At 47.6% G+C, this 25,835-nt stretch overlaps 1 protein-coding gene across 7 annotated transcripts; it reads right to left on the reverse strand.

Moving 5' to 3' along the window:
- Nucleotides 1–362: 362 nt before the first annotated feature.
- On the reverse strand, nucleotides 363–19,756 carry AP5Z1 (adaptor related protein complex 5 subunit zeta 1). Of its 7 annotated transcripts, none has more exons than XM_043494221.1 (19): nucleotides 17,570–18,519; nucleotides 16,975–17,288; nucleotides 16,517–16,525; nucleotides 16,301–16,456; nucleotides 15,706–15,892; nucleotides 12,940–13,084; nucleotides 11,480–11,592; nucleotides 10,708–10,876; nucleotides 9,173–9,313; nucleotides 8,447–8,484; nucleotides 8,201–8,363; nucleotides 7,519–7,697; nucleotides 5,113–5,255; nucleotides 3,530–3,679; nucleotides 3,036–3,147; nucleotides 2,386–2,483; nucleotides 1,691–1,823; nucleotides 1,293–1,507; nucleotides 363–806 (listed from the first exon to the last, which is right to left on the reverse strand). In XM_043494221.1, the coding sequence occupies exons 4-19, from the start codon at nucleotides 16,363–16,365 to the stop codon at nucleotides 536–538; spliced, it is 2,322 nt and encodes a 773-aa protein (XP_043350156.1). In that variant the 5' UTR covers nucleotides 16,366–16,456; nucleotides 16,517–16,525; nucleotides 16,975–17,288; nucleotides 17,570–18,519; the 3' UTR covers nucleotides 363–535. The 7 variants fall into 7 exon arrangements, with proteins under 7 accessions (XP_043350156.1, XP_043350157.1, XP_043350160.1 ...); XM_043494222.1 differs by having other exon boundaries at nucleotides 16,975–17,112; nucleotides 18,075–18,492; XM_043494225.1 differs by lacking the exons at nucleotides 16,301–16,456; nucleotides 16,517–16,525; nucleotides 17,570–18,519 and adding an exon at nucleotides 19,601–19,756 and having other exon boundaries at nucleotides 16,975–17,112.
- Between the last annotated feature and the right edge of the window lie 6,079 nt (nucleotides 19,757–25,835).

Consider the following 25,835-nt stretch of genomic DNA (forward strand, 5'->3'; position numbering starts at 1 on the left):
CATGCGCTGCGAAGGGAAGCAGGCTGGGCCCCTCCAGCAGATGCCCCTCAGGCAGGCTGGGCCTTTGGCTAAGCTTTCTTGGAAAACCCCAATTCACACACACTAGCCAGCGCCCTTCCCCTGTAGCACCGGGTTTGTCTTTTTGGGGTGCATGCTGTTTGTGTGTGCTGCTCCTGCCTCATGCGGGTGATGTCACTGGTCTCCCCGGGCAGGCCAGGACCAGAGTCCCACTGCAGGAACTCCGAGGGGAGTCAGTGGAAACACTTCCTGCTGCCGGGGCCGAGGGCAGAAGAGCCACCCACCAGAGGAAAGAAAGAAACCACATGGTCAGGCTCGAAGACAGAAACCATCAGCTCTGGTTATTCCTCTTTTCCGCCATTTATTGCCCATTTCCAGGAAGGTGCAGCTTGGAGCAGAGCCTCATCCCTCCTCCTTCCCCATATTCCATTAAGCAGAGTCAGTAGCAGCAGGTTAGTCAAAATACAGCACAGAGCCAGCCAGGTCTCTGCAGTGTACACTCAAAAATGCCATCACCTCACCCTGGCACGAAGCCAGTCCCCCTTTCTAAAAGCCGGCTAGCCGTCTTCATGGCGAGAGGTAGGGACACATTAGTGTCTCGGTGAAACCGTGGGCTGGCAACCTCTGCTGATGGCGTCAGCACAAACTGAGCCACACTGGGCATTTTCAACAGGTTCATCAGCTCAGCGGCTCGGGTCAGGATCTCCTCACTGTCTTCCTCACTGTACACCGAGGCCATGGCAGGGCTCTGAACAAACGCTCTCATCTTGGACAGGAATAGGGACATCCTGCAAGAGGGAAGGACACAGCTTTGAGCCAGCAGGAGATTCAAGAGAACAGCTCTAGATTCATAAAGCTCCTGCCTCAAAACCACCACTCTTAAGTCTCTTCCTAGATGGAGCCTAGAGGTGAAAGCACCCTCCAGCCTGGACCACATCCCCTCCATCACCAACACCTGCTGGGTAAAGCTGTGAGTTTCCTCAATGGTAACAGTACCCCCTCACTCCCATCATTGCCTCCTACTGAGAGTGGCTGGGATTACACACTGCCTACAATACACAAGTCTCTCTAATCACTATCCAGAAACATGCACAAACTGGTTGCCTGGCTGCAATTTGGGCTCCCCCAAACACACTTTTCTATTGCTTTCCACAGTTTGTCTTGTTTCAATTCCTGGGTTTTTCATTAAGGCTATTTAGCCAACAGGAATACAGCAACAAACATTTGCTTGATAACCTGCACACTTAACCCTGACCTGCTGCCCCGTTTCACACCTGGGGATCAAATCTTGGCTGCGTGATGCCAGTTTGGTCAGCGTTGTCATGAGAACCGTGATGACACGGGGCGAGTACTTGGGGATGCTGGCCGAGGGCCGGAGTTGCGTGATTTCAAACAGCATGGCCTCCAGGGCTTCAAAGAACTTGTTGATCTGCTCCACGGTGCACCTTTTGTCGTATGACACAGACATGTACTCTCCAATAGCCCAGACCTGCAGCAAGACAAGCAGAGAGGTATATAGACACCTTGGAGAACAGTCTAAGGAAGTGACAGATGAGATTAATTTGCACCAGAGGTAGAGAAGATGAGGAGGAAGTCTGTGAAGAGAGTCCTCTGGTAGCCTGCAGAAGGGGGCTACAGGTAGGGTATCAGAGGCAGGCAGGCTCCTCCTTACCACGTAGGTGAAGATATCCTCTTTGTTCCGGATGTTGCTGACGGTTCCTGAAAACTCCAAAAGCTCCTTGGACAGTTCCACTACCAGGGAGGGGTGCAGCTTACACAGAAGCACCAGCTGGGAGCTCAGCACTCTGCCAGGAAGAAGGGAGAGGGCAATAGCTCAGGAACCAACTGCCTGGCACCCACAGAGATCAGAGCAGGCTACTCACCAGATTAGGCAACCCCAATGGCCCACTAGTAAGGGAGGAGCCTGCCCCCCAGACAGGAGTCTGCACAGTGACTACCAGTGAGTGCACATGTGCGAATGGCAAACAAGTGCCTCAGTGCGGGACAGTGGCTGCAGATGTGCTGTGATCAGGGTGTGCATGACACCAAAGCCCTGACTGCAATGCCCAGTGGCTCCAGTCCCTGCAGCTGTTTGTCCAGAGGGCTCAGCCCCAATACTCTGGTGTCCATGTGCCTGTGACCCACATGGTTTTCTTGACCAAAGAGAGGGAGCTGTTGATTTCACTCCAAGCATGCCAACCGCAGGGCACCATGTCACTGTGCCCTCTGAAGAGAGGCCATGCAGGGATTGTGCCAAGGCTGGTCCCCGGCTACCCTTGGAAAGCCAGACCGGGGCGGTGTGCTGTGTAATCCTCCTCCTGGCATTTCTATCCATTCTCTCCCCTTCTCAGAGGTGCCCATACTCACCTATGGACATCAGCCTTAAATGCCGGGATCTCGTAGAGCTGCTCACTCCTCTCCAGCAGCACCAACACCAGCTGGTTTATCAGGGGGCCGTCTGCAAACTGGAGATAGAGAAGCATTTCCTTCAGCACCACCACAGCCCCAAGCCACTCCAGCCAAACCCAGAGGGGATTTGTGGCGGAGCCTGGCAGCCTGATCTGAGTGACACAGGGTGCTGGGCAGGAGCCTTGCACTTGTCCTCCTGCTGCCCACACCTGGAGAGGCCTCACTGGTCAGCAGCTGCTGCCGGTAGCAGCCTGGCAAGGATTTCAAATAATGCTGAGCTACTGCAGTAAGGGTCCTTTTCCACGAAAAGAGCCTGCCCAGCCACTGCCTGTTCCTAGAGGTTTCACTCCCTAGAGAAACACCCTCCACAATCCTAGGAATTTCCTTTATAGATTCATACACCCACTCAGGGTCCTGGGTATTTTCACCCCCCATTCAGGCCCAGAGCAAAGGGAAGAGAGCACTGTCCCGGAGCGAGCCAGAACCCAAGCCAGAGGGAGTTTAACCCTTTGGTTCCCATGGATATTCGACCCATAACAAAGGGAACATCAGAGACAGCGACACACAGGACAGGAACTCCCCAGTTAGCTGTCTGCAGGGAGCCCTACCTCTGCAACCACACTGAAGTAGAGCCGCAGTAAGACAGGGATGGTGTCTGCACACTGCACAACCCGTGGACAGCTGGCCATGGACCCCAGCAGCTGGCGAAGAGGAGCCAACCTGTTGACAACAGACCCCAGTATCACCATCAAAGCAGCTTCCCTGAGGAATCCTGGCTTCCCAGCCCCGCCCTTTTCCTCACTAAGCCGTTCAGCTTTTGAACACCCTGCAAACCTGAAGAGGAGAGGGAGACGTGTGCCACTTTCCAGCTGTGACTGTACTCAGGAGCCAGTACACAGGAGCCAGCCTGGGAGCGGACACATGAGCCAGCCTGGGAGCAGACACACGAGTCTTGCACAGCAACCTCAGCTCTTCCTCTGCACAGAACCCTGACTGCAGTGCTGCTTCCTCCTCCTGGACCCCACAGTCCGCAGGCAGCTGTGAGATGGGGAGTCACAGCATCCCCATGCAGCTGACCCCGACACTGGCTGCAGCCTCGTACCGCTCAGGGGGGTCTCTGGGGGCGGTCTCAATGCGGAGGAGATACTGAAAGGTGCTTCTGTAGAGCGGGTGGCGGAAGGCCTCCAGGCAGCTGGCTGGCTTTGCAGCAGGATCCCAGGTGGCTCTCTCAGAGATGGGGACAGAGGCAGATCTAGTAACGGACACACACAACACAAACTGAAGTAATGGGAACACAGCAGCAAACTGGCTAGGTCACAGTTAGAGGAATGTCAAGGTTGAAGGACCCCAATAGCTGATCAACCCCCCAAAAAGTTTCAGGTTTCTTTCAAATAGTTTCCAACAGTGAAATAGTTCTCGGGCCTTCAGAACAAGAACAGCAACAGGGTTAAAAAGCAGGAACCTGCGTATAAGAAATGCTGGGTAACAGATGGGAGCTCAGGCAGACTGCACCCTCCCTCAGCAGCTAGGCATGAGGCTACTCTCCCAGCACTCTCTCCAGCTGGCTCAGCAGCATGCCCTGGCAATGTCCAAAAGGGCGACTCCAGGCCCAGCAAACCCAGTGCTCCATAATGACCAAAGTCCCCTCTGCCAGCACACAGCTCCAGTGCGAGTCTCCATGCTAAGCCTCCCTGGAAGTGCTTCTACACTCCACGGCTCCCCAGGGCACGTGTGGGGTAGTGAGCCCCAGCTCCCTCTCTGCAGAAGCCAGTTGCACTCATGTTCCCAAGAGTTCCCTTCCACTCTCACATGACCCTCCCAGGAGGGAACTGAACTTCATGTCTGCCCGAGAAGCTAACAAGGGCAACAGGGCAGGACATAAGCAGGCCTGGCAGAATTTTTATTTTCTAATCATTGAAATGGATAATATCAATATTTAGTTTTAAGGTGTTTTTTTTTTTTTTTTTAAACTTTTTATCCATTCAATTTTCCACAGTTGCAGGAAATCATCGGGGTGGGTGTCAGATGATAATTACTGAATGACATGTTGGAGGCTCCAAAAGTTAACGCTTTATAACTGTAAAACAGTTATAAAACACAAAATATACACAGTAAATATTCTTAAATCAAACTCTAATCAAGTGGCATTTTTCTGACCTTGACTATCTGTAAATTTTGATCAACATCGATGGAAATATTTTTTTCATTAGTTTGTACGTATGATGAAATCAACCTTTACCAATAAAAATCGAATCCTTCTGAGCCTAAATGTAAGACTGGATAACTGAGACCACCAATTCTGGCATCCTCTCTCTGCCAGTGGCCAATACCATGTGCTCCAGAGGGATGGACATCTACCAATTGCTCAGAGGTGGACATGGGGGAAGGGAGGGAAATTCCTTCCTGACCCCTAACAACAGTCAGCCTACTGCTCAGGAGTATGAGACCTGACTGTCCCTATCTTTGCACATGCAGCAGAACTACAAACATTATTGGTTAGGTGCTTTCGCAATCCCATATAAATCCAGCTACAGTAGCTGCTGCTCTGAACTGATGCAGTCCTGGCTGTTCTTTGGGTGTGGGGCAGCCATTTCAAGAAGTTAGTTCTGGGTCAAAGAGTGAGTCAGGACACTGCCCAATGTCAACACCCTGCTAAAAAGTGAGAGGAGGGGAAGGTGATATCACCTCAGCTGGATGTCCAGAGTAGCCGCCAAACACGGCAGGTCAAGCAGCAAGTGAAAGATCTCGATGGCTGTGTCTGCACCAAGCAGAGGTGGCAGAAGGTCCATGAACTCAGAAATCAAGGCTGGGCTATTCCATGCTAGGAGCTGCAGGGAAAAACAGTCAGAGACTTTCACAAGCAGGTAGCTGTAGGGCTGCTTCTCTTCCCCACCTCAAACTGGGCTGGATTCTCCCACCTCAGAGAAGGCAAAAGCATGTTACAGGGGCAAAGGGAGAGGAACAAAATGCACAGAACTGTGGAGTGCCAGGGCAGTTCAGCTCTGAGACCCCACAGCCAGAGTGAAACATTTAGAAGCAGATGATCCAAGTCTCTCACAAACCAACACAGCAAGTTTCACTGCATGGAGAATTTGCTTCTAAAGGCGATCAGGCTGGCCCAACACAGAACTGGATTGACCCCTCAGCCTCCACAAAGGGGGTTTGCAAGGATGCCACAGGAGCTCCCGGCGGCCACCTGCATTGGGGTGGATCTCAGAACTAGCAATTTTGAGTCCCTAAGCCTTAATGCAGGAGAATTAACCCCAGCCCCAACCAGGCCCTACTGCCCGGGGTGTTGTCAGACTCCAGTGAAGGAATTAAAGGGTGCTGTGGACAAATTAGGAAATGCTCCATCCCACAAGACAGTCATTTCCCTGGGATAGAGCCCATTGACACCTTTTCTGCTACAGTTTGGTTGCCAAGCCCTTACTCCCTTGCCCACCCCTAACTGCCGTATTACACACCCAGACGCCTCCAGATCACAGATGCTATTCACAGCCTTTCATGCCCTAAAGAACCATGTAAACATATCCAGAACTAATCCCCTACCACACACATACTTTAAACTCTGCTGGTCAGTCCTTCCACACCTCAGCCTGTCAGTGATACATGTGTGGCAATGGGCCCCAAACTGTGGGGCGTGCCCTCCCCAGGGGTGCGTGGAGAAATGTTTGGGATGGCACACAACGGGGCCCGGCCAACCCCCTAGGGGGCAGAGCAAGAGCATCACCCAGCCACAGCTCTGCTCCAGCCCCTGCTCCACCCCGGCTCAGCTCCGGCCCAAGCTGCAGCTCCACTCCATACTCCCTGGGGAAGTTCTGCACCAAAAAATTAAAAATTCTGCACACAAATATTTTAAAATTCAGCAAAATTCTGCATGTTTTATTTGTTAAAATAATGAATATAATCATGCTAGTTTCAATTATTTTGGTAATTTATTTAAACTATAGTACAATGCATGGAGAAGGGCAGTGGGGAGCACTGGAGGAAATCCCCAAACTCCCTTTGTTGAATAGTAAATGTAGCTAGTATTGACCCTTCACTTCTAGTTATTAATCAACAAATATATGCAGCCATATGCTCAGTGTTACATCATAGGCAACTGAAGAGCAAGTGAGGGCTGGGGCCTCAAACTCACAATGTATATTGGCTGCTGACCATCTCCAGAAAGGTCAGTAGCAAACAGTTCACGGAGCACATTTTGATAGGAAATGTTTTCAGTCCAAAAATTTAGACCAGTTCTAATCACTAAAGCACCATAAGCATTTATAAGGTCATACTGTTCTTTATAATAAGGCTCCTTTACACCACTCTGGCAACGTAAAGGAGCCTTACAATGTTTACACCTGTTTTATAATCTTGTGGGGAATTCACCAACAACAATGGGAACAATTCACTAAGCAGGCAAGCTGCTACATGCTGCTTTGCCCGAGGGACAGAGCCTGCCGCACACTTACCTCATCAGAAACATCCCAAAGCCCTGCCCCTCCATGCCGAGCATGCTGCAATAGTGAGCAAGAGGGACAGAGTGTCTCTCTCTCTCACACAGGCATGACTGCTCCGCCCCGGTGGTAATTTATGTCTCTATCAGCTACTGTGAGTGCCCAAATTAACCTGCCTACACTGCTGGGGAGGGGTACGTGACTGCTCTTGCAGCTTCCCCATCAGAAGTAATTTTTCTGTGGGGAAGCAAAGAAATCTGCGGGGGCCATGAATTCTGCGCATACACAGTGAGGCAGAATTCCCCCACGAGTCACTCCACTCCTAGCTCAGCTCTGGCCCCAGCTGCAGCTCCACTCCACCCCCAGCTCAGCTCTTGCCCCAGCCCCACTCCACCCTAGCCGCAGCTCCACTCCACCCCGTTTCTCCCCCAGGCTAGCTCCACCTCTATTCCCGGCTCCTCTACTGAGCCAACTGTGCAGCCATAGAGAGGGGGCACAGACAGATTCCATTACTGGTAAGGGGGAGTGCAACACGAAAAGTTTGGGCACCACTGTTGTACATCCACCCCCTTGAGCATTAGGGGCTTCCATTCCAAGGACACATAAAGTGCATGAAGAGCAGTGCTTGAACCAGCCCCAGCCCCCGTACCTTGAAGAGGTTTGGGAAGCTCCGTCTGAAGATGCTGAGGTTCTCTGTGAAGAATTGGATGTTGTCCCTGCAGAACTGGATAAACTCAAAGGCCATCATTGGGCTGTGGAAGAGCTGAGCAGGAATCCTGGTGAACAAGTGCTTGTAAACTGCCTCTGAATCCACTGCTGCGGTCTCACCTGGGAAGGAAGGCCCACTCAGGAACTCAGCCCACCCAGCAGCCACCCTTCAAGGGCTGGAGATTTTACAGAGCGGCTTTTGTAACATCAAGACCAAGAGCAATAGGAGAGGGCAGCAGTGCAACTCCTGGATCTCCAGCACTCAGGCTATCCAGCTAAGAGCATATTCAAAGCCATACAAGCAGCACCTGCTGCTGGGGAGGCTGGGAGAAAGAAAGCAGGTTCAGCACTGCTGAGACAGTACAGTGTTAGATACACCAGCCTAGCACATGGTCAAAGCTAGAGTAATAATAGGAAGCCATGGAGAGGAAGAGTATTTCAGTGCCTTGTGATCCAATCCTGCCTCTCAAACAGAGGCTTGAGTGAGCACACATGTATCGCAGAGACTCCCAAAGCTTATGGAGGCTGGGGGAGGAGGGTGCAACAGAAGCAACATCCCAACCCCCAGCAATTCCTGTCTGAGCAGCTCTAGAGAGGAGAGCACATGTGCACTGTCAGCTTACTGTGGTTCAGGAAGAACTGAGCAATGGGCAGCAGTGCCCTGGCATAAGCAAGGTCCCCACTGATTCTGCCATGCAAGATCTTCAGGCAGGAGAGCGTCCGGTACACATAGTTGGAGTCCTGCCTGCAGATAATATCCATGATAGTGACAGCCTCAATGAGACACTGCACAAGAAAGTACAGCAAGATCAGAACTGTGCAAACAACTCCACCATCACAACCCTCCCCCCTGCCTCTTTTGTACTTACAGCTTTTTGCAGGTCCCCATCTGGTTTCTTCAGGGCCCCTAAGAGATAAACAAATCACACTCAGTCCCCTAGTCCACACTGTGTATTTGTTATTGTTAAACTGGGCAATACTGCTGGTATTGGCATAAGCTCTACTGGGAATGGCTTAATGCAGTCAAGTCCATTATTAGATCAGTGGAAGCTCTCCCTTCAGCCTTTACCAATGTGATGAACTGAGCCCTCTTGGACCTCCCTAAAACACAGTGCATCCTTACTGAAAACACAGCACCCCTCTACAAGACAGCCCAGAATTAAGGATGGTGGGGAAGAGCCGTGGACCCTCCTAACTCACGTAGTTCTGAGCAGTTACAGTCAAGAGAATCCACACCCCAGTGTCTACAGTTTCCAAAACTCAAATCAACAGCAGGAGGTAGAACACAGTCTAGCACTAGAACCAGGTAATGTTTGAGAGCTAGCAAGCAACTTCTCCCATCTCCAGCTAATCCCTCTAGGGAGACTGAGCTCAGACCCCTTCCTCCAGTTCCCCAGACACTAAGGAGTCAGTTAGTGACTCAGAGCCAGAGCAGAGCCATGGTCTAGCAGGCGGCTTGAATAGATTCTTGGGCCTAGTCTCAGAACAGTGGGGAGACTGTGCCCTTGGCCCAGCAGGAGACTGATCGAGATGATTGTTAAGAATGACACTGAGGGACTCTGATGAGAGTCCTACATATTCAGACCACAACTCACGCCGGTTGCTTTGCTCGATAAGCCGCTGGCAGTATTCAAAAGCCTTCTCTCTTAGACGCTCCTTTGGGGGAAGCAGGCGACTGGAGGTGGAGGTGGCAGAGACCATGGACATGATAGACCCATCTACCTCTGATTTGTCATCTGCAGAGAAGAGATCATCGCAGATCACACACTGCATGGTACTGTTAGAGAGTTTCACGTATGAACGAGGCTCTACAAACTGCCCAGCTCACCATGGGGGAAGAGAAGGTACAATGGAATACACCCCTGTATTCACACCCTACACATTATGGTAATAATCTTTGTACAAAGCATACCCTGTAAGGGATCGTCTGAAAACTCAATTTGCTGGTCAGTATTGTCCTGGTAAAATGTGTGGCAACATTGTTTGTTTCATTGTTTGTGAAGTCATCAGATTCCCCTGAATGATGTTATCAGCACATATTCTGAACCCCACTGCCCTGCCCAGCCAGAAGTCAGGTCTGTCCTACGCAAAGGAAGAAATATGTGCTTTCCTTAATTTGCATTTAAACAGTAAACAGAGTCAGAAAGCAGACAGAAAAACAAAGGAAGTTTAAATAGGGGCATTTGGAATTTTATGCCTCATGACTGGTAGTCACTTAAAATCTCTCTCTTTGTAGTTGTTAAACTTGTTTTACTGTTTTATCTAATCCAGTGAGTTCAAATTGAAGTGTCAGGATAACTCCATTTGGGGTAACAAGTTACATGCACATTACTCCATTAAAGGAATAATGGACTTAACATATTTGTAGTGCCCAGGAGAGGGCTGGGCAGTAGAGGATATACATTTCTGGGGAAAGATCTGGGACTGGGGGTGTGTTGGGGTCACCCTGCAGCATAACCAAAGGTGGTCAGAGCCAAGGTGGTCAGGTGGCTGGTTGACTGCAGCACACACACACACACACTGACACAGCTGGGAGTGTTTTACATGCTGGAGGCTGTTTGGGAGCAGTCCAGGCTGGAGGCTACAGCAGCAAGGCATTGTAAAGGACACCCAAGGTTGCAGGGCAGGGGTGACGCAGCTACTTATTGGCCTGGATTGTACCCTGGTATGTCACAGAAGGAAAGTGGTATCTGACTCCAGTCCAAGGGGAACACTCTGTTGGAGTGTGGGAACATTATAACAGCACCTAAGGGGATGCTATCTTCCCGCCTGCTCTTCATTTCTTTTTCTGTGAAGCCTGCAGGGATTTTTCTAGAAACCTGAGGGCCCACGTAAATGGTTCATTCTGGTATGTCAGACCATGGTCATTCAGCAGGCTCACTGTGACATTTCCTTCACAAGAGTCGTAGCCTTGGCATTCCCTGCTATTGAATTCAGGGACTCCATGCGCTGCCAATGCCCCTCAATTCCAACCCACAACCCTCTGTTGCGGCAACTGGGGAGACAGTGCCAAACATACTGAGCCAAATGGTGGTTTCATGGTGAAGCCACCAGATGCCCTTTCAGGACTAGATCAGGAAACACATCCCACTTGGGATGTAATACACAACCCAACCCACCAAGCCAGTACCTGAATTAGGGCTGTTTGCCCCCTCGCTCCCATAGCGCAGCAGCCACTTGCGTAGCATGGAAAAGGCCTGCATGTTTAGCCACTGGTCCTCTGTGTAATATTGACCAACTGAGAGCACTGTGAAGAAGTCTGTCGCGATTGCACCATCCACCTCTGTGATAGGGCCAGGCTGGGAGGTAGAAGATAAACTGGGTGAAGTGGCGGAACTTCACTTCCCCTCTCCCCAACAATCTCTACCTCGGGGAGTTCACCAAACACATGAACTGAGTCACTGAACATGTTTGTATGTTTACATGTTTACATGTATGTAGAAGTTACTTACATACATACATATAGACATACAGAAAGTCTCCCTAACAACCAGAGGCCCAGGCTGGGAAGGTGCAGGTCTTTTTCCATGGGAGGGGCCCTCAAAATCCTTTTATTTCCCATCTCCCTCAAAAGTCACTTTCAGCAACCTTCCATTTCAAGATAAATGGCCCTCAACACATGTCCGTGTGGTCACCAAAATCTGCAAGATGCTCTCTTCCACCTCTCCCTGGGGCTAAACCTTCGGTCTCTGTATTCCCATTAGCCTAGGAGTTTGAAATCCAAACTCTGATCCCCAAGGTGCCTGACTGCTGCACCCACTGGTTGTCCAGCTAGCTAAAAACAGCAGCATTTCTAGGCCACCTTTCCTAAAAATGATCTGTGCTCCGGAGCTTTAAAGGGTGGGGAGGTGACATGACATGGTCCAGGTCCTTTGTGAGAGTCTCTGGAATTCATCACTCACCTGCCTTGCCCTGGGATTGGAGAAGAAGCCTCCAGAGGGCTGTGCAACTCCTTGCTGAACACTTGCATATCTCAGCCAGTCCACCATCCTTTTATTGACCAGATTGGTCTGATCTACGGATGGAAAGCAATGCAGGTAAGGTTTAGACTCATCACAGCAAGGGGCCTCTGCAGCACACTAGTCACTAAAAACTGCTCCCAAACTGGTACACTTTAAACCTAGCCCAAGACTGCCAGCAGAACTCTAGTCCAGCTCTCAGAGCAAAGGGATTCCCTCAGTCAAACTCTGTAGGTGATATTCACGCCCCCCCTTCCCCCAGTTCTTCTACTTTTACACACGCTCAGAGACCAGCATCTTTTGTATTCCATTTACAGCTCCATATAGGATTCCCACCTCCGGCCTTTCGCCCCCTACTCCTGTTCAATGCTACATTTAATCTCATCAATGTTCTGCACAGTTCTTCAGACTGAAGTCAGAAAGTGAGCAGATACCTGGGATTTGTAATATAGATCAGCCCAATGGTACATCTATTCCCAAGTCCGGTCTCCAACAGCAGCTATCAGATGGATGGTATCAGAAGGTGAGATGTAATGGACAATAATAGAATAGCCTGTTTGTGGGGGATGTTTTTTCCCTAATTCAGGGAGTTGTGATTAGTCTGAGCCCTGTAGCATGAAAATGTACATCCCTATACAGTTTTATGCTATTGAATGTAGCAGACGCCCGGGGAATTGGTGCTGAATCCTAGGCAAAGGCAAATATTCCATTCCAGCATCCTCCTTCAAGCCTCCCCACCTCTGTCCAAGAAGTGCGAATCTCTGAGCCAACTCCTGAATCTCGTCTCAGCACAGCGCAGCATCTCCTTTTCATAAGAGTATTTCTGCACCTTTTTCCATCGAGCCCCACCATGACTGGAGTGCTCTACCAAAGCCTATTCATTGGGCCATCACTTCCCCTTGAAATTTCATCATCCCCACCTTTCAAATTCTCTGCCACTCCAAATCTCACTTCTGGCAGGGAACCTATGAAAAGTGAACGGGTTGTTCTTCTGTACTCATTAAATAGAGACACACAAACTCTGGAGCCACGTAAGTTTTTCCACCCCCACCCCAAGCTCCTCAGGGTACATATTTATATCGCAATCAAACTCAGAGGCCCCAGTGCTAGTCACATACATATGGCAAGGATCTCTCTGCCCTAAAGAGCCAATGTCTTTCTGTCCTGTGAGGTGCCTAGCACACTCGAGGGCATCGAACAAATAAGGTACCTCTCCTCAATGGATCAGAGTTTCACTTTCCCTGGGATATAGGTGCCATTTATTATGGCAATTTGCAAGTATCCCAAGCCATACTCTTGGTCTAAGTCTTCAAAGACCCTTCTTTATCACCATGCTGTATGACAGATCTGTTCAATCTCTGTGGGACCCTCTTGCATTCTCTCTAGGACCCTCTTGCATTTACCTTCACTTAGGTTTGCTGGCGATAGACTGATGATCTTGGAGAGTAGAGGAAGAAGGTGCCGTGAACTCTGACCCTCAGGCAGTCGCCCTTCCAGAACTTTTACAACACGCTGCCCCACTGCTAACGCCTCAGCTTTTTTATTTCCCTTAAAATGAAGCAAAGATTAAAACAAGCTGACCATTTACAACTGAGCTTTTAAGGATTTCAGCCTTACAAACGCTTACATGAGAGCATCTCTGCTCTGGTGCTGAGTGCATCTATTTTACCATAGTCCACAGATCTCTTCTACAAGCTGAAGCCACAGTTCCCAATGTAGAAAACATTGGACGAAGCAACAAGTTTGTGGACAGCCACAATGGAAAGTTGAATTTATTTACCAAAAGTGGCTCTAGCGGACACCCCCCAAATACAATTCTACATTCATCCAGCATGGGTGGAGAGGCAAACAATAGAACGAACAACTCCATATAATCCCTAGTGGTGAATTTGCCAATATGATTGTTAAATGCAAGGCTTGTGGCTTTGAGTCAGATTGATGAAACATGTTCCAACATGCCTAGTTAGCCGGTACCTATAAGGAGAAAAAAACACTCTGTTTGGAAGTGGTTGCTGGGGCTCTGTTTAGAAGTGGTTGCTGTGGTTTAAGATACATAATTAGACTGAATCGTCAGGGGAGATGGGTCTCCCACAAAGATTACCCCTCCTTTGGGAGGGCAGGCAGATACCAAACCTTTTGAGAGGCTGCCCTAGTGGTATCAAATGGTTCTCTTCCTCCTCCAAAGACATCATGCCAGCAGAAACTAAAACCCATTCAAGTATTCAAGGTCTCTGACAGTCTCCCCAGCTGTCTGCCTCATCCTCTTGATCTGAAGGATGTAAATCAACATCAACCTGTGGCATCCAATAGTTACCAGATGTGTACCCTACTCAGGAAAAAGCAAGCAATTCGGTGGTGAGCTACACAACCTTCTGGAGGTGAGGGAGCTGCACTTGGGAACCCTCCCCCCCCCCCACACACCGAAAGATGAACCAAAGAAACACATTAAAGAGGAGGCATATGATTTAGGGATACCTACAGTAAAGGAAAAGGGTAAGAGGACACGCCATCCCTCCTGGGTTACAAAGCTGTGACACAAAGGGAACTGAAGGAACCATGTCATCATGCTGCTGACATGCAGCTCCAGGAGCCCTGCCTGCTTTCTAGAGAAAAGCATAAATGAGTCAATGGCAGATCTCCAGCTTTTAACAAGTTTACATGCCACTTAGAGGATCTGCCCTTCACCTGTTAGAAATGTCCAATGTCTAAAATTACATTTGCCAGTCTACTCTCCCAACACATAGAAGAGCAAGAGGCAGAGAAGCCAAGGAAGAAAGTTGCTGCAGCTGCCTCTTTCGGAGGCAACAGTAAGGCTACAAGCTCTGGAAAGCTGTAAGTCTCAGGCAAAGTACGTGGGACTGTCAGAGCTGCAGTGACAGGTAGGCAAATGGAATGAGTGACTCACTTCCCGCTTCCACTTCATTTCCTTGCAGTTAGAGGAAGACAAGACACTGACAGCCAAGAACCAATGACAGGAGGGCCTTTTTGTAAGGGCTCTGCTGAATAGTTCCCGCTTTCATTATGTCAAGTGGGACATTGCTCATTAGTGCCACCGGCTGTAATGAGTTGCAGTAGCAGCAGTAGCAGTAAATCCGCCAAATTAATGCCTCAGCAACATCAAAATAGAGCAAAAACCGTGTCACGGTTCTGTTTCTAATTCAAGGGTAAATACACAGATGAAAGGTCAGTTTTAGATTTTGGAATTATTACATTTTAACTATGCAACTACTTTCTGGGGAAGAAGGGGTGCTTTATAAATAAGTTCCTTTCCCTAGTAAAGGTACGTTAGAACCTTACAAGACGACCCGAACCGGATTACAAGTGAAAACAACCCTCCCCTCCCCCTTGGATTTGGGTCATCTCTGACCACTGCCACCTGCCAGTGGGGTTAGCCTGGTAGAAACTGCGTGCTATGATACTGCAAGCCACCAAAACCTTGCTGTGCTCTGTGCACGCTGCAGAATGAGCGGGTCAAGGAGTTGCAGCACCTCTCACTCTGCAGTGCACAGAGCGCAGCAAGGTGGGGATGGCCAGCAGGAGCATGTCATGCAACTGCTACTGACCACCCCTAACCACCATGGGCAGAAGAGATGGATAGTGGGCTTGGGGAGCCACCATCATGCCAAGTCCCAAGGATGACACAGTGGCAGCACTTACACAGGTTGCAGGGGAAGCGTAGGTTCAGGTTAGTTCAATTCTGACAACAACTCAACACTCTAAGGTTGCGATGGGATCAGCTGTGCTTGGATCAGGCTTTAAAATTAGGCCAAGCAGATCTACATGTTATGAAAAACCAGCACCATAAAGAGGTGAGAAGCCACAATAAATTCACTTTTCAATCCTTTCCTTTGTAGGCATGAGCAGCAATAGATTGAACTCTATTACAGGAGCTTGCACTGAAAGGTTCCTTCCTGCTCCCCAGGTCACAGAGCCCACTGCTCTCATCCCCTCATGCTACACACACCTTGATTTTAAATAGCTCATTATCAAAATCTTGAATACACAGAAATCTTTGCCATTTGATTTCAAACAAAGCATAAACTGTTCTTAATTTACATGAAGTTCCTTCTGTTCTTATTTAAACACATGTAAGTAAATTTTACTTCCCTTGAGTTAAGTGAAGGGGTGATGAAGTCTAGACAAGATTCCTGACAGCACAGTCCATCTACCTGAGCCAAGAGGATGGAGGACACTAGACTCAAGAGCTTTGCATCCTGGATTTCATCGCAGGATAGGATCAGATAATTGCTGGGTGACATCTCTCTCAAAATGGCAGCACACAGAGCCTGAATCTGCTCAGGACACTTGGGCAAACACAGAACTTTCTGCAATAGCTCTACAAATTTGCCATCCAACCTACAAAAAAAAAAAAAAAAATTTAAAAAATTAAAAAAAAAAAAATCAACAAAAACCAATCATTCAGGCATCACTGAAAGAAAACAAGAGGATAAGAATGCATCCGATGAAGTAAGCTGTAGCTCACGAAAGCTTATGCTCAAATAAATTTGTTAGTCTCTAAGGTGCCACAAGTACTCCTTTTCTTTTTGCAAATACAGACTAACATGGCTGCTACTCTTATCCTCTTTTCAGAATGTTTACTTATATTCTTATCCGACAGTCTTGATATGGTGTCTTCTTTGAGACTGGTCCTAAGTAATCTCATATTACTCAATCTCTTCAGTCTGAACATCTCTGAATTTCACTCTTTTAATAAGGCCTGATCCAAATCTTAACGAAGTCAGAGGGAATTTTTTCCCCACTTACTTTAAGAGAAGCTGGATAGGGTCTCTAGTTTGCAAGGGGAAAGAGAGTGGACTGGATTTCAACATCTGAAACTAGCACAGCATTTTCAGCAAGGGGAATTTTTTGCAGTCACCCAGCCTTCATTTCTGATCTGTCAAGAACAGACTGCATTGAATCATAGAATCATAGAATATCAGGGTTGGAAGGGACCCCAGAAGGTCATCTAGTCCAACCCCCTCCTGTGTACTGGAGAAGCACAAACTTCAATTTCAACATTCTATATTCTAAGAGAATCACAGCTGCTGAGATTAGTACACTGATTAGCATGCTAAGAAAATACTTTGTTACAGAAACAGAAGATAAAAATTAACACACACACACACATACAGATTCGATATTCACAAGATTTACTTTTCATGATTAAGGTGCAGAAATATAGATGTTATATAATAATAGACAGTAATAGATTTAAAAGAGCATAGCACTCACCCCTGGGAACAGTGACATATTGGTAGATACATTAAAATAATAATAAAAAAAAAGCTATTAACTATTTTTGGTCACTGCAAATGCAATCCAAAAAGGAAGTAGGGCAGATCTGTAGTAGTACTGATCTATAGAATGCTGAAACACATTCTTGACAATACCCTGTTACAGCGACTACCTAACAAGGCTTAACATGTCCTCTCACTCACTTCCGGCCATATTTTGTGGCTGAAACAATAAGGAAAAGTCTCTGTAAACAGTCAATGGTATCATTTCCCAAGTCGTGATTCTGGAGAAGGCTTGTGATTCGGGAACTAAATCTCCACAGTTCTTCATCCTGGATCTCCCTAGCGAAGAAGAGCAACACAGTAATTAGGAAGCCCTAAACCAGTAAAATTTCATGGTCTAAAACATACAGAAACGAAAACAGGAGAAAGGGAGTGCTGAGGCAATACCTTCCCCTACACAGAAGTCCATATTCCACTGCTCTGTTAACCTCAAAGACAAAATACTGGTATCAAACCTATTTCTGGTTTCAGAGTAGCAGCCGTGTTAGTCTGTATTCGCAAAAAGAAAAGGAGTACTTGTGGCACCTTAGAGACTAACAAATTTATTAGAGCATAAGCTTTCGTGAGCTACAGCTCACTTCATCGGATGCATTTGGTGGAAAAAACAGAGAATCTCTCCTCTGTTTTTTCCACCAAATGCATCCGATGAAGTGAGCTGTAGCTCACGAAAGCTTATGCTCTAATAAATTTGTTAGTCTCTAAGGTGCCACAAGTACTCCTTTTCTTTTTGCGAAACCTATTTCTGTTATTTGAACTGTCTGAAATGTTTGTTCCTTTAAAACCATTTCCCCTTTATTTTTGTGCTATGCAGTTTCTATTCTATTCTATTAGAATCCAATTTCTAAGCCATTACTCAAATGGCAAGTGTCTTTAAAGAAAGGAAATAAATAGCTACTACTACTTCAAAGCTACGGCTGCTAAACTGGCAATTTAAGTGGGAAAAAGCTTTAATATCGCCTCATAACAAGCCATTCATCCCTTCGTTTGCCAGAATGAAAACAAAGCCAAAGCTTGGGAGACCCAAGGATGTCTGCAACTCTCCTCTGAACACATCATCCTGCTGGTATCTCAGCAGTCCTCTGAAAGAGCAGTATTTAGTTGCATCCTTGGGAGCAAGGTTTCAGGAGGGCTTCTGAGAAGGCTGAACCTGGAATTGTTTCCAGTAACAGTTCAGCTGCACCCGCTGCCACTGCCTACGGTCAGCAATGGGGAAGTGGAGACCAGTTCCAAGAGGCAGCCACCTGTCTGAAGTGTCTCCTTCTAGCGGCGACAGATTGGGCAAATCACTTCACACCCCTGCCTCAGCCTTCCTGGCTAGGACATGGGGAGAACACCACTCCCCTTCCCACTGGGTTTGCAGAGGTCAGTGTCTGAGGAGCACAAAACGCAGGGAACGCTCACAGCCTCGGGAACTGTGTTGCTTAATGCACCAACCGAGGCACAACCTCCCCCGTGCCTGCCCGCAGCGATCACTGCCCTGAGCAGAGCCAGGCACCTATCTAGGGACAGGCAACCCCTCTCACGCGGGGCATGCAACCCAGGCGTCCGGCTGCCCCTCTCCCCACGCGGGGCACGCAAGCCAAGGAACCCAGGCGTCCTGGTGCTTCTCTCCCCACGCGGGGCACGCAAGCCAAGGAACCCAGGCGTCCTGGTGCCCCGCTCTCCACGCAACCCAAGTGTCCTGGTACCACCTCTCTCCCCAGGCGGGGCACGCAAGCCAAGGAACCCAGGCGTCCGGCTGCCCCCTCCCCAGGCGGGGCACGCAAGCCAAGGAACCCAGGCGTCCTGGTGCTTCTCTCCCCAGGCGGGGCACGCAAGCCAAGGAACCCAGGCGTCCGGCTGCCCCCTCGCCAGGCGGGGCACGCAAGCCAAGGAACCCAGGCGTCCGGCTGCCCCCTCCCCAGGCGGGGCACGCAAGCCAAGGAACCCAGGCGTCCGGCTGACTTGAGCCTCTTCCCCAACCACCAGCGACCCCCACCCCACACCTAGCGGAGCGAGGGTCGGGTTAAGCCGGCTCCCCCGCCCCACCTGGCCTGCCGCAGGAAGTTTTCCGCCCCCGGCGTCACCATCCCCCCGCCGCCGCCGCCGCGCCGAAGCTACTCAATGGGCATCAGCGGGCTCCAGGGCAGCGGAGGAAGGAGCCACGCTGTCTCCGCTCCCTCCCCGGCCACTTCCGGCAGGCGCGTCCGTGCCAGAGGGGGGCTCGTGGGGAACGCGGCTGCCCCCGCACGAACAGTTCCGGGAGCAGGAGCCGCTCCGCGGTGATCGTCGCGCTCTGATGGATCATTCCGCAAAGGCCACGCGACATCCCAGTATCCTTCCGCCGCGCTGAGGTAAGAGAAATAGTCCCCCCGTTATGAGGGGGAGGAGGGGACGGATCGACGTGGCTGAAGGCTCATGGAGAGCGCCCCCTCCCGGCGGGAGTGTCGGGGCGTGCATAGGCCGCGCAGCAGCGCCTCCTCTGGTTGCTAGGTGCCCCAGGACGAACAGGGGCCCAGCCCCCACTTAACCCCTGCCAGGGCCCGGGGTGCCTGTAGGGTCTAACACTGCTAAGGGGACGGGGAAAGGGTTACCCAGCTTTTCCCGAAGGTTTCATTACAGGATGAGCTTTAATTTAAAGAATAATCTTTAAGGGCCGGCCAAGGTGTAGCGCGCCCCCCCCCCTTGGTGGACCGGCCTGGAGCCCGTGGGCAGAGGCATCCCTTGCAGGCGGTCGACCACAGCAGGCACCGTCACCCAGAAATGGTGTAGTCCCCAAAACTCTTGCTGAGCCCCTTCGCCCAAAGCAACGGTTAGAAGAACCAGTGGCTGCAGGATCTTCAAAGGGCAGGGGGCCCTGCAGGTGGTAAAGGTGCAGCCTGTAAGCAGCCACGCGGGGAGGGAGGAGGCGGCCCAGCTGAAGAGAAATGACCTCCTTGCAACTATCAACTTTTAGCAGTTCAGACCGCCACTGCGTTCACAGTCAAAGCCAAAGCGCGGCCGCGAGGCACTCTCCCCTGGGTAGAGGACCAAGGCAGGTTCGCCCAGAGACAGTCACAGCACGGTGCGTGAGCAAGCTGTAGAAGGGGGTCTGTGGAGCAGAGATTTTACATTTTCAGTTTTGGAAAATGTGACACTAGCAGAAGCTTTTAGCCTTCCCTGGGACCCAGTTAAAAATAATGTATCTTGGCCTTTTCAAAATACAAACAGCTTCATAGGTTCCAAAAAGTTAAGAATCATTAATGTTTCCTTCCTAGAAACAGCCTTTCTGACTGCTAAAAAGCCTGTAGCTTTTATAGCAGCACTTACTACCATGAGTCTTTCAGGAGGAAGGGATATTACCATGCAAAGTTTGCTGGTTCTTTTACCTTTGGGAGTTGAATGCCTGGAGCTACTCATTGGTATAAAGTTCAATAAAGAGCTTAATCAATAACAGTTTCCATTAGCCATCTATGTGCCAGCTCATGCTGCCCTTAGAACCAGAAATTTCCATTGCTGCAGTTATCGACAAAGTCATGGTAGAGCATAAACCAGACCCACATAAAACAGAGGGCCTAGAGACAAAATGTAATATAGGGGGGAGCTTGTCCAATATATTTTAAAAATAGGAGTCCAATGCTGTATTTAAAAATGATGATGCTAAAGGAGGTGCCTAGATCTAACTCTCTACAGACTTTGTCCGCAAAGTATTTTTGCTGATCTGGGCAGGATTTCTAACACATGAAAAAGCTAGCCAGACTATGGCTACTAGGCAGGGAGAATCCAGCTTTAGGTCCACTGAGGTCTTCATGGCATTCATATTAAATTCTGAAACTGAAAGCCAGTGACCTGGTTAACCAAAACGAGCAATTAGAATAGGGATGGTGCAGTTGACATAAAGGTGTCAAAGGGAAGAACAGGGCATAAGAACTATCTAGCCTTAAAAATCGGAGGACTTGGAAATGTTTTCAGCCCACGTATAACTTCTAAGCTTCACAATAAGCTGCATCATCATTTACAGCAGCAGTTGAAATGGTTTAGCACAGCTGATGAAGATCCCGATGGATAAGTGAAAACTTGATCCTGAGGTCTATAGCCAGTTTGAGGGATGATGGGCTAATCCACAGGGAAAAGATTATCCATCCTGATGCAGAAAAGAGACAGGTTATTTATTACCAACAATATGATAATGAGCTAATGTTTCCCAAAAGTACCTTTCAAATGCCAGAGCTGAATTGATAGCTCACAGCTAGGATTTTTCTGAACCCTGAAGATGTACGAACATATACCTAATGTTCTGCACACAATTCAAGGGAGTGGATGGAGAGAGAAATATTTCCATTCTGTCATCCCCAAATGCACACTGCCTGTTTATAGCCATGCATGAGAGAGTGCCCAGAAGACGGGTGCACAAAATAGCACCAGCAGCACAGAGCAACAAAGCCCTCAGGGATATCCTACAGCAGGGAGAGCTGGAAGGAAGGCAGGCCCAGTCAACCTCTCTGTTTCCATAGACATGGCTAGGTGATTCTGACCACACTGAAAAATAACTAATTGTTACAAAGAACACAAACATGCCAGCCTAGGCCCCCCCGCTAGCAGTGAAACACTTATCTGCCACGGTTACTAAATGTACATTAATCACGTAGAGACAGACCCTGTTTAGAGTCAGCCACACCACAATTGATTACAAACTGGGCCGAAATGCAAGCAGTTTATACCAAGAAAATGGTGAAATCCACACCACAGGCTGCTGAGGAAATCTTCTAACTCATCACAATGCTATGCAGGCAGTAAGAGTGTATCCTTTAGCTACTCAAAAGGAGTAAGCAATTTCAGGGCATCTTCTCTTTAATATATAATTTTATTTCTGGTTATAGAAACAAATGCTAAGAGGAGAAGCAATACTCCTCAACCACATACATCAATTTAAGATAACAGATAACAGAACAGGTAAAATAAATGAAAAAATAGTAGAAATTTAAAACTTTGTTATAGCTTTAAAATATTAATGTTTTGATACATTAGAAATCACATTCAGATCTCAAATTACTTTTAAAAAAGTATGGCTCCTTATAAAAAAATACTGGATCCCATTTGACACAAAAACGCAGGTCCCATCTTTGGATGTTGCATTTCCCCACCACTTTTCTGAGTTTCCCCATACTCTGTAGTTGCAGACTAAGTGTTTCACTTTCAACATAACCAGGAGAGAAGCTGAAATTCACATCCAATGCCCTAGACCTAGCTTTTCCACTTTAGAGATATAACCTGCTTTTTAAAAGCACTGATTAATAAACAGCTAATGAAAAATACTTTCTATATCAAAAAATACTCTATAAAGAGTTATGGCAGGAGATGTCTTGTCTGGCCAGGACTAGAAGCCAAAATGCAAACATAGCTACATCCCACCCATACTATTCTCTCAACTAAGTGCCAAACTGTAATGCAGAGGGTGCAAGGCTCTCCTCTACATACCTGTGTATAAAGGGACAGGATCAAGGTTCTGTTCATATCAACCCATTGAGATATTCTGGGGCCTACTCTCTGTTACACATATCACCCACTCCCCTTAAAAACAAGCAGGAATAAATTCTCACAGTCTTGGTTAGAGATTTAACAGTTTTCTAATAGACCTTCAAAATTTGAACAGATTTTACGCCCTTCTTACTGGTTATTTGGTGTTTCTTATAGTTACTGTTGAGATTAATTAAAGATCTGGTTTTCTGCATGTGTAATGCAATTTCCTGATCCTTCTGAAACACCTCTTACCACCACTCTGGAAACTGCAGATATTAATTACACATCCTCTCTTAAGCTTGCATTTCCTGGCAGTCTGGAGAACTCCAGTCTCATCAGGATAAAGAGCACTACATCAGGAATCAAAAAGTAGTACAGCTTTGCCATTCTGTAGTATTTTCAAGTACACTTTTACACTTTTACATTTTTTCCTGCTCTTATTTTTCATAAGAAAAAGTCTCTTCAAAACTACTACTACCCTGGTTCCGTAACTGCAGGAACATTTGGGGGGAAAACCAACAGAAAAAGGGTGCTCAAGTTTACACTAACGCCTTCACTGTTGGACCCAGTTGTGTATGTCAGCAGCCTGTCCACTTCAAAAGTGTAGCACTTAAGTCAGTGTAACACAGGATGTTTTACACCAGATTTTTAGCAGTGAGGCAGAGATGGGGAAGGGGATTTTCATTTTTCTACTTCAGTGTTTTTTAATCTGGGGTCTGCAAACTATGTCTAAGATTTTCAAAGGGGTCCACACCTCCGTTCAAAATTTTTTAGGGGTCCACAAATGAAAAAAGGTTGTAAACCACTGTTCTACTTGATCTAAATCCTTTTCTTCCAGCCAATCCTCTAGAAATTATGCTGACACTGCATCTGGTTTTTAATGATGGTTCTGCTTTTGACAGTTTTCAGTGAAGCCAAATGGAGTGCAAGTCACATGACTTATCCTAGGTCATATGAGTAAGCAGTTGAAGCCCACACTAAACCCAGGATGCTGACTCCCAGGGGCCTTTGCTGTAACCTTTAGGCCATGTCTAGAGAAGATATGAAGCAAGAGTCATAATATACAGAGGGTCAATTTTGGATTTCACAGTGGCTTTTCTCCCTTGGGGAAAAAGAAAAGCTGTGGTTTCTTTCACTGTTCACAGCACCATGGCAAATCCCTTTTGAACAACCTTCAGCCCAAATGACCCTCCCAAGAAAATCAAACACCAGATCCTGATACCAGCAGAAACCTAGGAGAAGCTTGTATTCTGGGTCCTCACAGAAATGCAATGAAATCATTAGAGAGAGACCTCACAGAAGCAGCTTCTTTCTGGCTCCCTAATGCTATAAGTAACCTTGAAAAGGCCAAAATAAGTAAAAATTCATCCCAATAACCTCAGCAGAATTATGCTAGGAATGAATTTGACACACTCAGGAGAGGCAAAAGAGGAATTCTAGTTGCATGCATATTTTTATTAGATATAATTTTATCTAGGAGACCCTAACCCTCAGAACAATGGGAGGTAGGAACATCATCAAGAACGAGACAGGTTGCACAACCTCCAAATACCATAGCAGACATTGACAAAGCAGCACTCAAGCTTGTCAAGAGCATGTATCCTTCTTGACTGCAGGTTTTGTGCAGAGATTCAAATGCAGATGTTTGGGGAGTGGGAATCAAAGAGAAAGAAGAGATGGTAGGAAAAAATATGCCACACACACACACACCACACCGACTCATTAGCCTAGTATCCTAAGTCATTGTCTTTTGGGAGGTAATATCCTATACTACACAAGATACTAACGTGACCAGACGGGGGGGGGGGACTTCCATTCCCCCACAGAATTCTTGGGGGATCCCAATTCTAAACCTTTTGATAATTCAAAGCAGTTGGGAAAACTGAACATGATGCAGATAAACCTCACCCTTCTGCCAATTAATTTCCAATTTATGGGGAGGTGTTTCCATTATGCACAGGGCAGGATGAGAATCTGTAAGAATCCTGGGGCCTGGTTTTCTTAAACCATGGCTGGGAGACAGCTTGAATCACTTTCATTCTCTAATTCTTATTAGTGCCATTTCGGGACTTCCCTGCCAATAGATCAGCTTGTGCTGCTGCTACAGAGTTTCTCAGTATTGTGCCTGAAGTGAGACTCATCCCAGAGGGAGAGCAGAGTCCTAAATTGGCCCTTGTGTCCCACAGGAGCAATGAATCAGTTGGCTCAAGCTACACCTCTGCAGGCCGCTCCCCACTCTGTACTAGAATAGGGATATTCTCCTAGAATTAGTGCCTTCAGTTGGAATTTACTAAGATATCTATGTAAAGTACCATTTACACTCTTAACAGAAGGGAATAGTCATGGGCCATTTACACACACACACACACACACACACACACACACACACACACACACACACACACAATTTATACTTACATAGATCGAAATTAATACTCTGAAAACAGTATTTTAAAAGGGTTGTTTCTTAGATGTCATTCTCCTGTGATGTGCCACTTTGGAAGCTGGGGAGTCGATTCAGCACAATTGGCCTTTTAGGCTCTAGCTCATGAGCTATAATGGTGCGTAAAGTCTATAATTCCATAGCTGTAAGGAAACATCCAGCCATTCATTCTGAAAGGTCTCATACAGTGCAGTTAAAATGAAATAGCCCCCATAAAGAGGATTTGTATTTGTCATCTTTTTGACTTAGATAAATATTCAAATCTTTTTAAAAAATTTAAAATTAAAAAAATGGTGCTCCTGGCCAAAACCCAAAGCCTGCCCAAGTCTATTGACCCCACAGCAGATGTTTACAGCCACATTACAACACTCTGAAAAAACAGAATTTTAATGGAAAAACACCATCATGGCTAGATGTTTGCCACTACTAGTGGTGCTAGATGCATAGGATGTAACACACACACACACACACACACACAGAGGTATGTATTATCCTGAATATAACCCACCTACTGAAGAGAATGACTTTTGACCTAACCAGATACAGTCACTAGACAGCTATGTATAAAGGGGGAACTCTTCCCTGCAAAGTCACAGCTACATTTGGTCAGCATGAGGCTATGCAAATAATTTACGATCCTGTATGTACAGGGAAGTGTGCTTCTCATCCCTAGTAGCTCAGCAAATCTCACACTAGACAATCTTGTAAACATATTTCCTGTAGCACAACACACTTCAGCTGGCTCCACTGCATTTTACACAGTACAGCAGTAGTGTATGCTAGAGATATAGCAGCTTTAAAGCAATTTTTTTTTTTAAACTCAGAAACAAAAAAGTCACACAACTGGTATTGGGCCCTAACAGTCTTACCACATGAAGACCTTTAAACCATGGCATATAAATGAACAATTAGGTCAGAGGCTCACTGAAATTGAAGGAAACTCGGGGGGTGGGGGGGAGCAATGGGACATGGCTCACGGCCTGGATGCCAACAAAGAAAGATAGTTGCTGCATGTTCACTAACATTCACAAAGCAAAAGATCAATATGCTGCATTATAATGGCAAATCTAAGCTGGTCACA

Source organism: Dermochelys coriacea, chromosome 10, assembly GCF_009764565.3.
Source record: "Dermochelys coriacea isolate rDerCor1 chromosome 10, rDerCor1.pri.v4, whole genome shotgun sequence".
NCBI lineage: Eukaryota > Metazoa > Chordata > Testudines > Dermochelyidae > Dermochelys > Dermochelys coriacea.

What these genes read in the sequence shown, in the direction of transcription:
- AP5Z1 (XM_038419790.2), bottom strand. Translation starts at nt 18,902, where the DNA reads ATGGTGACGCCGGGGGCGGAAAACTTCCTGCGGCAGGCCAG. An exon ending in AGGATATCTTCACCTACGTG is followed by an intron (nt 1,508 to 1,690) that starts GTAAGGAGGAGC and finishes GTCTTGCTGCAG; the next exon opens with GTCTGGGCTATTGGAGAGTA. An exon ending in AGCCAAGATTTGATCCCCAG is followed by an intron (nt 807 to 1,292) that starts GTGTGAAACGGG and finishes TCCCTCTTGCAG; the next exon opens with GATGTCCCTATTCCTGTCCA.